At 31.2% G+C, this 12,500-nt stretch overlaps 1 protein-coding gene across 1 annotated transcript in view; it reads right to left on the reverse strand.

Moving 5' to 3' along the window:
* Positions 1-580: 580 nt before the first annotated feature.
* Positions 581-12,500, reverse strand: part of LOC137642309 (neuroligin-3-like) — a 23,461-nt gene continuing 11,541 nt past the window's right edge. Inside the window, 7 exon segments of the mRNA XM_068374818.1 lie at positions 581-2,028; positions 4,383-4,498; positions 5,093-5,250; positions 5,944-6,150; positions 11,551-11,711; positions 12,023-12,067; positions 12,070-12,118. Coding sequence (XP_068230919.1) covers positions 1,187-2,028; positions 4,383-4,498; positions 5,093-5,250; positions 5,944-6,150; positions 11,551-11,711; positions 12,023-12,067; positions 12,070-12,118 — 1,578 coding nt within the window. The 3' untranslated portion in view covers positions 581-1,186.

Genomic DNA, 12,500 nt, shown 5'->3' on the forward strand with positions numbered 1-12,500 from the left:
TATATATATATATATATATATATATATATATACATATATATATATATATATATATATATATATACATATATATATATATATATATATATATATATATATATATATATATATATATATATATATATATATATATATATATATATATATATATATATATATATATATATATATATACACTGTATACATATATAATGTATATATATATATATATATATGTGTGTGTGTGTGTGTATATATATATATATATATATATATATATATATATATATATATATATATATATATATATATATATATATATGTGTGTGTGTGTGTGTGTGTGTGTGTGTGTTTATGTGTGTGTAAGTGTGCGTATTACTCCTTTTGGGATGATTTATAAGATATTATTTCTCACGTCATACACATATTTCAAATGGAAGTTAATTTATTCTTCAATGTTCATCTTCCAGCAGATAATTTTCCATTGTTAAGAATGTATCTAAGTTTACCAAATAAATCTGAAATTAAAACAAAATAGACATATATAAATCTCTTTTATTAATTCCTTACAAAAGCACGGACATGTTAATACACTCACAGAAACATATATTCACAGTTGAGTTAAAGCATCTAGTATATCAACATGAAATTCCACTGTAGTGCCATACACCAATCAATTAATCACTACGTCTTTTATATGGATTTTGTTTATTAGTACCAATCATTTCTGTACTAAAACCATACTTTTCAGTTAACCAGTCAATGAGCAGTTGTCTATACGTTTTTTTTTTTTTTTTTTAATTTTCAAAAACTTTCATATATGATCTTACTGTCATTTGAAAGGTAATTGTTCACATAGTAAGCTGTAGGGAACTTTCTTTGCATGTAAGGTGTAGGCTTACAATGGGCAACTGCATTTCAGCATAACATTTTTTTTTCTACATTTCGCTTAACATGTACTCATATGATAATATCAATACATATAGATACTTTGGTCATATCATGATTTAGTCTTGCAACAAGCTGATGGTGATACTATATTTCCTATTAAAAATAAAATTAATAGTTCCATGGAAGCTTATGATAGCACTCTGGCCATCAGATACTTATATAATACTCGACAGTACACAGTCACTATATTAATGAGCACTGATGATCATCCTTCTCATAATGAAGGAAATAATTGGCGAGAAAGCTAATTTTACTTTCATACCTGCATGTCTGATGTATTATCAGGCGAATAACTTGCTGGAGAAAGTTGTCCATCAATCGGAGATGTGTATGAAGCCACGGGCTGCTTCAGTACCACTGCGGACGTTCTCCTCTCTACGGATCCGGGAGGGGGCTTAGGAATGTTTCCTCTGACAATGTCGTGTGAATTCCTTCTACCAGGGACAACAGGTGTGTCCTCATCTGCACTCTGGCAACTACTGTCATAATCTGGAGGCCATTCATGTTGAGGATCCCCTTCGAAAGATGTTGCTAGATCACTTCGTAAAGTTGCAGATGATCTTAGTGTACCGTAATGTGCAGTTTGATATATTGGTTTATTGGGGTCACTCGTTGCATGCAACTGAACATCATTACCACTGTCACTACTGGCATCGTGAGTCCCTTTATTGAAGTTTTGACGGCTGGCATCATGCCGGTAGTAAACTGTAGTGAGCACCAGCATATTAAGTATGAGCAATGAGCATGCGATGGCTACTGTAACACTTAGAGCAGTAGTGTAAGGGAAGTCTTTTTTCATCCCAGCAGACTCTGGTGATGCAGTTACCTGGCTTTTGTTCGCCTTTACAACAACTGTTGGATGGGAAGATGCCTGTGTTGGTGGAGCTGGGGCAGATGAATTTTGTTGGGATTCTGGATTACTTGAAACGTTATTCATATTTGTTGATGCTGATGTGTCTAACTGGATGTGATTTGAGAGAGTATTGAGAGAGTGATCAGGGCCATATCGAGAGCCAACTCTCTCAAGACCAGGTACTAGCCAAGACCATAGTGCTACTGTTCCTGCACGGTAATGATCACGAACTCGCCCACGGCTTCCTGTAAAACGTGGATTATTCACAAGATTATAATTACAAGTATGAAAAGCAAAACACTACAAGCCCAAAGATTTTAAAAGGGAATAATATTCCATTGAGGAAAGCAAACAAGGAGATAAATAAACTATAAGCAAAAACATAAAAGCAATAATAAAACATTTAAAGAACAGTAACAACATTAAAACAGATCTTTCATATATGAATTATAAATATGTGTGATTTATTATGTCCATACCAATTTAGAATATTTCAAATCATTAACGTATTATATTCGTATATAGATATATGATTATATAGATGCCTGATTTATTTCATATTTTGTGCTTATCGATCAATAAACAACAGAAGAGTATTTGACTATGACCCCACTGTTGTTAAAAATTTCTGGTTGCTAAGAAAGCGAGAAATAGTGCCTGTGATTTAGTTCAGGTAAAAGAACCATATCTAGCGGTCATCTATCCTTTCACTATTTTCTTTCCTTGTATTGTCTTTGTATAATTGGTAGCAAATGGTGTAAAAGAAATTTGTAATCAGATATTTGAAAGTAAAATATTGTAAAGAGTACGAAGAGTTGAGTCACTGTTTGTGTTTCATCTATATCAAGTATATATATATATATATATATATATATATATATATATATATATATATATGTATATATATATATATATATATATATATATATATATATATATATATATATATATATATATATATATATATATATATATATATATACATATATATATATATATTTATATATACATATATATATATATATATATATATATATATATATATATATATATATATATATATATATATATATATATATATACTGTATATATATACATATATATATATATATATATATATAAATATATATATTTATATATATATATATATATATATATATATATATATATATATATATATATTTATACATTATATATTATCTTATGATATATTCAATATGGCATATTGTTATAACTGGACAGGAAATACTAGCTCCTAGAAGAAATGGAAGTTTGTTTAAAATAATTTCTTGCTTGTGTGACAAAGGACTACCATAATTAAAACTGGCAACAAATATATTTTACAATTTGGAACTTTTTATTTCTAATAAATACTTTTTTTTTGTATTTATTATCAAAACAAATTACCTTTTACGTCTCAGGTGGTAATTGATGGTCAAATATAAAAAAAAATAGAAAATCTCAACGATGCTATCATAACTTTCAATTGAGAGATTATACTTAAACATAATCTACCTAGAAGGTAGAGTATTGAATTATAAACTTTATGAAAAAAAAAAAATGCCTTACATTGCGACTAACAGTGTAATTATTCCAATTTATTTATCTATATCCAAAGGGGATATATATATATATATATATATATATATATATATATATATATATATATATATATATATATATATATATATATATATAGCCTATATATATAGCCTATATATATCAAATGTTTCATTAATCCTAAGACAGATCATAGAACAGATTATTTCAATTTCCCTCACATTACAACACCTAATTTTTTTATAAAATATCAACCATCCGTCCAGTTCCACTTTCAGTATAACAAAGCTGGCTCCGCGATCGAGTTAGGTATTGCTCGTAGAGGAATGATGCTCCTTGCTTTGGACGCTAAATTCAAGGATCATTATGTTATTCCTTTTTAAGGAGTAAGAGTTAACAAAATAACATTGCTTTAGCAGCAGTCCATTCAGAAATGTAAAATGTAATATACGATATGTACACAAGTTAGAAAATTTAGAAAAGCTGTTTCCCAATGGCGTCTCGCATAGTTCATAATTTGTATCACACCGATTCATTTTGTGTTATAACGGAAGGACATTCAGGTTGGGTGAAGATTAATCGCTGGCCTATATAGATTTGTAATTCAGAACGAATATTTTACAAGTAACGTTATTACTCACCACTGATTGGGAGATATTTAGAATACTACTTTTACACAGTACAATATGAGTTATTTGTAGTGGAATTATCTAATGTTTTTAGTTTGATATATATATGCAATATTTTATATAATTACTTAAAATAGTTTTGAATTTCAATTTTAAGTTTAGGTGGCTCGAAAGTGAAATCAGTCTCACATGAATATCTTGCTGTTTTATTGTGTTATGATAAGGAATATAGCGCCTAGGATAATTTGATAAAATTACAGCATAATATCTTGTAACAAAAAACAGAAAAAAAAAAAAAATAGTATATTGAACATCCAGAAAAAAGAGAAATCTAAGAGAAATCTAGAGAACGTCTTGGACTCCATTTAAAACTAATGAATGGATAACTGGTATCCTTAAATGGGACTCACCTAATTCAAGAAACTTTCTGTGAAGGGGATCAAACCGGGGCCAATCAGGTGCTCGGTATCTTGCCTTGTCTCTGTGACTTCCAAACATCTCTGCTGATGACAGGTCGTTTGGATGACTAGAATAGAGTGTTGATGTTGGTCAGTTACTCAAGGAGCCAGTTCTAATTCTAATTTCATATGGATATACATGTATATATATATATATATATATATATATATATATATATATATATATATATATATATATATATACGTATATATATATATATATATATATATATATATATATATATATATATATATATATATATATATATATATATATATATATATTAGAGAGAGAGAGAGAGAGAGAGAGAGAGAGAGAGAGAGAGAGAGAGAGAGAGAGAGAGAGAGAGAGAGAGAGAGAGAGAGAGATTATTAAAAACCTTACAAAATTTATCTAACTGCGGAATACTGAGTAAAAAAAGTATATATAGTTAAGAAAAATTTCCATAAAAAGATAAAGATATATTGATTAAATGAATACAATCATATATTTTGCAACATCAACCGCATATTAAAGTATAGAAATTGCAAGGAGTGATTACTTAGTTGTAATTTTTAGTTATATGTAATAACATTATAATGATTGTCGTGAATCATCCATACAAAGAAAAATATATAGTTGATGATGAAAAATAGAGAAATAACATACAGAAATATCTTACCCGAACTTTATGAAGTTGGTCCACAGAGAGATCATAGATTCACTCAAAACAATGTCTGTCTTCGTGAAATTTGTGCCAGATGCTGCAATACCGTAAGCCCCCAGGGGACCTCCGAAAACATATGTCAGCTCATTTGCTGTAGACCCTAAATTTTTTTGCTGTAGAATATAAGTAGAACATATAAAACCAATATATCCATGTAAAATCATAGTATTTATCGAAGCCCATTGAGTTGGTCATGCAATCAACACGATTAGCTTTATTTGTATTACTAAAAGTAAAACATATATTTCCAGATATATATATATATATATATATATATATATATATATATATATATGTGTGTGTATATATATATATATATAAATATATATATATATATATGTGTGTGTGTATATATATATATATATATATATATATATATATATATATATATATATATATATATATATATATATATATATATATATATATATATATATATATATATATATATGTGTGTACATATATATACATATATATATATATATATATATATATATATATATATATATATATATATATATATATATATATATATATATATATATATATATATATATGTATGTGTACATATATATATATATATATATATATATATATATATATATATATATATAAACATTCACAGAAAATTAATTTACATTTCCATTGACATATTTCTGATATTAACGAGGGAGTTAACATGTGGTAAATAACCCCACCCTCCCTTACCCGAAAAGTATTGCATTAGTTGATTAAATTTCATAGTAACAACATATAGCGTTAGAACTTATGTTAATTGGAACTCAACATCTTTTACCAACCTTTACCTCCGAATGGTGGGTCTCACTTCTGTGATCCAAAACATAGAGATACGTTGTTCTCGAAGTTGTGTAGAGCTGACTGGCAAGCAATGAAATAGGAGAGACTATGTTTGCATCGTGAAGAGCCTCTCCCGTTAAATCCCTGATATTAATTGGATGATGTTCGGCACTAGCCCAATCAGTGTACTGAGCTGTAATGGCTAGCATGATTTCCTGTAGAGTAAAAGAAAAAAATCTTTAGTCGAAAATTTTCTATAGTGAATAACTTACACTCTCACTAATAAGGGACTTATCAGCAGACATCCACGGCTCGTTATTCTATATTATAGTTGTTTTTTATCGAAGCAATTCAACTTTAAAAATAATGGAGAAAAAGATTCTCTCAATTAACGGAAATTTGTGATGAAAACATATTGCTTCATGAAAGCCATATTTTACCAACTCCATTTATTGGAGAGTTACAAACATCTAAATTTACATATAAAACTGCAAAAAAACATTTAACCCTCGGCGTTTAAAGTTACTACGTTTACTGAGAAAAACACACGTGCAGAAAACTGCAATAAACAAAATCAAGAAAAACAAGTTCAAAGTTACGACGGCAAGCTTCGGCGCCTCTTTTCTGCTGGAATATATGCTTCAGGATAAAACTGCCTGTATTTGTGGCGTAATAAAATCGATGTTTAACTGCAATGAATTCTTCCGGTAAAATAGATTGTAACTCTTTATGAATGAGTCAACCAAATCCTTAGACTTTTATTAATTGTTTTTTTGTGCATTCTTGCGTTTTAACTATTATACTCAAAATACGCGAGCGTGTATGTTTATATATATTTCCCCTATGCACCATTTCACATTGGAGTGTCTGGCTTTTGAAGGCATATTTTTGTTGGAAAACTATCTCAACAATAACCTGACACTGAGCTGTCTAACAGAGTTGATTAATAGATTAGTCATTAGTGTCATAGTGAATATGTTACTATCGTCCGAAGTATATTTTATGATAGAGCGTTCGTATGGTAGTTTGTTTTTGTTTATAGAGCATTTTGTCACTACGTAAGTGAATGATAGACACATCATTCATCAAATCTTTTGGGGTTTAAAATGCATCGAAGTACGTAAAGCCTTGAGAAGTTATTGTTCATTATCATGTAAAGCCTCTTTCCTAAAAAAAAATAAAATAATGAAAAATAAAAAGGAAAGGATGATTATATACCGGTTCCATATGTTTAATCAAGATTAAATATACCTAGTGCATATATTTGATAGTAAATAGTTGCTATTTCTACATATACAAATGTAAGATGTGCCTAAGCCCCTTAGACAGTGAATCCAATACATATTATGGATATAAATTTTATGGAATCCTTATTTTGATGTTATTGGTACGTAACATAATTCGAATGAAAAATCTTTCATTGAGGAATAATTCAATACTTTTAGCATGGCCCGCATTTCTGAGAGTGGCGGGCAAATGATCTAACAATGGGTGATAGTATCAGACGATTGATTTTCCTTAACTAGAAAAATCTTCCTCTGGTCGTATCTAGTGTCCCTATATCATAGTTGTCATTGCTAAAAGGAGAAACAGAAACTAAGACCTAATTACTGGCCTAAGCAAGGGATATGAATTGTGTCAGTGAGTGGGGTGTGAGAACTATTGTGAAATAAGAACAAGATACGTTAAAAATGATCAAGAAAAGCGTAAAATGTCTAGAAAAGATGAGAGCTATAGACGTTGTTTCTATGGAGGACGAGGCTGAAAGGGGCTGTCGAAGGCCGCGTAGTTGATGAAGAAAACATAGGTGGACATGGCTTATCAACGAATTTATAAGCAATCAGAACTAACAACAAGCAACAATAACCATACCATCGTACTCGAACGTATCTCAGACTCATATGATAATATAGGCACAGGCAACAGTGGCGATAAAAAGTCCGTTATTTGATAACTGTCCCAGTTACAGTTGACAATCATGCCATATGACGACTAACATCCAAGAGATGGGTTTCAGTCAACAAAAGCCTTCTTGAGAGAATATAATGTCGGCTGGAAAAAATAACAGATTCAACAGTTACCTGAGGAAGTAATCAAAATGTAAATAAAAGATTGGCCTCTTGAGTGTCTCAGACACCATACTGATGTACATCAGCAACCGCAAGAGATATACACATTACTTAACTCATGAATACGCGATATGAGGAAACCCATCAACCAAAATTCAGATGTGATAGTCTTTCCCTAGTTTGGCAACCCAGATATACAGTCATTGTAATTAAATCGCAACAAAAAATGCCACCCTGCCAAATGGTGATAAGCAGGCAATTGGACATAAGCGTGATATGAGGGTCACAAACCCTCATCTATACATATTGGAATGTCATGATAACAATACAAAATATTATTGATAGCCGGAAAGAAGAGAACAATTCCAGATAAGCTGTTAACCTGTAAGAATAAGTATTAGCGTTTAGGATGTCATTGACATGAGTATTAGATAACAACCCCAATCCAGAATATAGTACGCTGTGGTTAACAAGTGCTGGAGATCTTAATTTTGGCTCACAGTGTAGAGAAGAATTACATTTATGAGTTAAGTTCCTGCCTCTGCTACTTCTTTAATCCCTACAGCTACCTCTTCTAGCAGCCAGGGGGTGAAATGATCCCACCCAGCATCTGAGGACGAGGGGAAAAGGTTATGGAAAGAGTTTGAGAAGTGGAAAGTCGTGTTGCTCCGCCTTACAGCAGCAACACAACGGAAAAGAGAGGATTCCATATATGAACTTGATTACCAATTGAAAAGATTTGAGTGTATTAGAGAAATCACATGACTCTTGGGTGACTAATGGATGTCTCTAACGTTGTTACAGCCAAAGCCCCTTAAACGATCAATGAACGTCTCTGGCGTCATCAAATTAATTTTTCAAAAACAATTAAAAAATAAGAAATTGCACCTGTTTATGCTCTCGGAAATATTTATTTTTTTCAAAAAGGTATATTTTCTTCACGTATGATTTTCTTGATCAAAGAAAAAAATATATATAAAAAAAACGTGTTGATACTTATTTTTATCTTTTATACTATTTTTGGCGAGTATTTGTGTCCGCTTAGGTAGCGTTTTTATTTAATTTTGTTTTCGCCAAATAACTCAAACTTTTCCATATCTAGACATGCATTATTGTAATTCTCACCATTTAGCCGTAAATCATGAGGTTTTAAAAAACAATCCAAAAGATATGCTATAACTCAAATATCAAGATGATTTGATAGGAAAGTTTTATTTATTTTTTTATTCATCTATTTTGCCAACATTAAGAGCCGAGGTCCTCGGTGCATCACGATATGCAACATAAAGCGATTGACAAAGAGTTAACCAGCTGCTCGAGTATGTGAATTGGGCGAGGTCAGAGTAGGCTAAAAAAAAAAAAAAAAAAAAAAAATATTAATTAGCCACCTGGGTTCAAAACTGAAGTTGCCAATTTGATAGGTGACATACAAAGAAGCATGAGCTCCGCATGGATAAGTCAATATATCTGGAACCATATTATTATCATCTCTCTAGTTCATTGACAAAATAATGTAGAATTTATGTAGCCTTTAACTGAAACATATTTAGACCATATTTAGGAAATGGACCAGGTGATTTTGAAGAAGTGATTAGATAAACTTCATGCATATATGAGATTACCTATAGACTTATACAAGGGAAATTTTCTTCTATTGTGGGTAAAGTTTCCGGGGATATGGTGAACTCCGGTTCGTCCACTGTACACAAACCCATTATAGATGATGATGGAAGATGATCATATGGTTTGCTCAATTAGCTGATGCCTATGCCTATATAAGAGTGAGAAACAAACACTTTTGTTAGGGGGCCTGAATCAGATTGTAGTATCAGTCTATTAATCACACCCCTATGGACACGAAATGTGTATGCAACAGCGCAAATGACTTCCCCATCTATATTCACCCCTTAGACTACTAGTACATTACAATTTCTATATTTTCACGACTGAGTATAGACTATTACATACACTGAGCAGGTAGATTTTTTTTTTCTTTTTCTTTTTTTTTTTTTTGGTATAGGTGTCAAATCATACCCAACCCTTTCAAAAGGTTCAAGTTTTTTAACTACCTTCAAAAAGTTGAATTTAACCTAAATGCCCCATGTTTTTAGTGAATTGATCAGTTTTTTAACTGGTACTTAGAACTTCCACATTGACCATTCTTTCCAGGATACCGATGTATATAATCTGGTTGTGGCTACGGGTACAGAGGTTAAGATAACTGTTGCAGTAAAGGCTTCTTTTTTACCTATGTAGCCGGCGAAAAATGAGTCTAAGAGTCCTTGCCTTAACATGGGCTTGCCGATACTAATTTCTAACGCTATTAATTATTTCTTCTAAACTACAGTGCTTGTAAATAACGTTTCGACGAGGAAGAAATTAATTTCATCTTATGTTTTGTCTGTTTTTTTTTTTTTTTTTTTTTTAGATTTCAATTTCATATATATAACGAATCACTCATGGCTCCGCTTTGATTAACAGTGTGGGAGATTAGAACATGGCGCAGATTGGGGCGTTCACCATATGTCAAAATTGATCATTTGAATTTTGAGGGCATGTCCGCACTCATCTGGGAGCGAGGAGCTGGGGCTGGCTAGTGTCTTGGGCCCCATTGAACAATGCATAATAATGATAGACATTATATATAACTAACATATAGAAGTGTTATGTGTGTGTAACAATAATGGAGCGTGAAATAGTCTGTTGAGGTATTTTCTACAATTTTAGGTGATTTGAGCAATTTAAGTATGCATGGTATTTCAGAGAGCCTCGCTCATCATCTTAAGAGGAGCACTAATATAAGCAAATTGTCATAAACAAAAATGCAACCATTAGAGATGTTTCTTGCGAAACTATGTCCAAGTGTTTTATTGATAGAATCAGAAACAGAAGCCGAGTGCAAATAAATGACCTAAGCACAAGACTGAAATCCTTTAATTACATAAGTAATATGAATAGTCATAACATTAAAAAACAAGTAAAAACAATAAATCTAGTAAATTACAATAATTTATGAAATAAATTTAACACTATCTATAAAAAGCCTTACAAAAACTAATATTAAAATCCGTACTTAAAACAAATGCATAATTATACAAAGTATGAATGACAATAATAACTCTTTAATATCGGTGATGGGCTTTTGTACATGAAGAATATTATAACAATATTACAAACTCGGTCGGACGTTATAAGAAACCCTCATAATATTTGAGCAATATTGGGTGTATTTTTAATATATGTCTCGATATAATGTAGGTAACAATAGGAGCTATCAATTTCAAAATTATTTTTTTAATGCAAAAGTCAATTTATTTTGTGAAATTCGTGTGTCAAAAGAGGATGATGAAGTATCACAAGAACATTTTCTGTCTAGCTAATTTTACCTAAAATATAATTGATATTGATGCGTTATATTCCAGCATATAGATATGTTAATCATTTAGATATGAATAGCTTTAGACTCCAATATTTCACTCACTTGAAATTGAAAACCGCATTGCTTGCAAATGAAAGTAACTGCTTCTTTTATATCATTTTACCCACCTGCAAGTGAAAACGATAATTATTCTTGACAAACGTTCTGAGAATTCGTTCTCTGTAATCCATGCCGAATCCAAGCTGTACTTCATCCTCGTTGAATAGTTCGAGGATATTGGCTGAGGTCATTCCGAGAAGGAGGTCAACTGGAGTCCTACCCTCCTTTCCTGTTAGGATAATATAGAGAGATCAAATAACATCGTTTTCTCATATATTTCATCTATATGTGAATTTTTATTTCATCAATAATGTTGGATTTGTTCGCATAGGTATAGAAACCTCTCTCTCTCTCTCTCTCTCTCTCTCTCTCTCTCTCTCTCTCTCTCTCTCTCTCTCTCTCTCTCTCTCTCTCTCTCTCTCTCTCTCTCTCTTTCTCTCTCTCTCTCTCTCTCTCTCTCTCTCTCTCTCTCTCTCTCTCCTCTCTCTCTCTCTCTCTCTCTCTCTTCATATGTTCCTTTGTGCATGCTAATATTCCTACCTATTTTACTATGTTGATGTATCCAGTCTGGTTTGATCGTAACACATCAACACTGGGGCCAACCGCAGCAGCATACTCTGGCACATTTAACTCTACCTGAAGGTAAAAGTAAGATGTCCTTACATATTGTGATTATACTGTAGGTATAAACTTATCCCAGAAAATTTTAAGAGTTACATTTTCTTATTGCTAATTATCTGGCAAGTTACGTAATGGTTAGATAGTCCTTAGAGTGAAATGACAGCGATAATGGTTAGATAGTCCTTAGAGTGAAATGACAGCGATATAAAATTATCCGTATCTTCTTATAACCTTCATAACTTTCTCCTTGGCCGTAAATATTTGTTTACAGAAATCAGGGTTTGCGAAGGCTTACTAGCCATATCACTAGTGTTTGTTGTTTCTTCCATTCTGTAGATTCAAAAGGAATATCTGCATTTTCCCCTCACACCCCACGCCCATTTCCATATCTCAGAAC

This window comes from Palaemon carinicauda, chromosome 1, assembly GCF_036898095.1.
Source record: "Palaemon carinicauda isolate YSFRI2023 chromosome 1, ASM3689809v2, whole genome shotgun sequence".
In the NCBI taxonomy this organism is placed as follows: domain Eukaryota; kingdom Metazoa; phylum Arthropoda; class Malacostraca; order Decapoda; family Palaemonidae; genus Palaemon; species Palaemon carinicauda.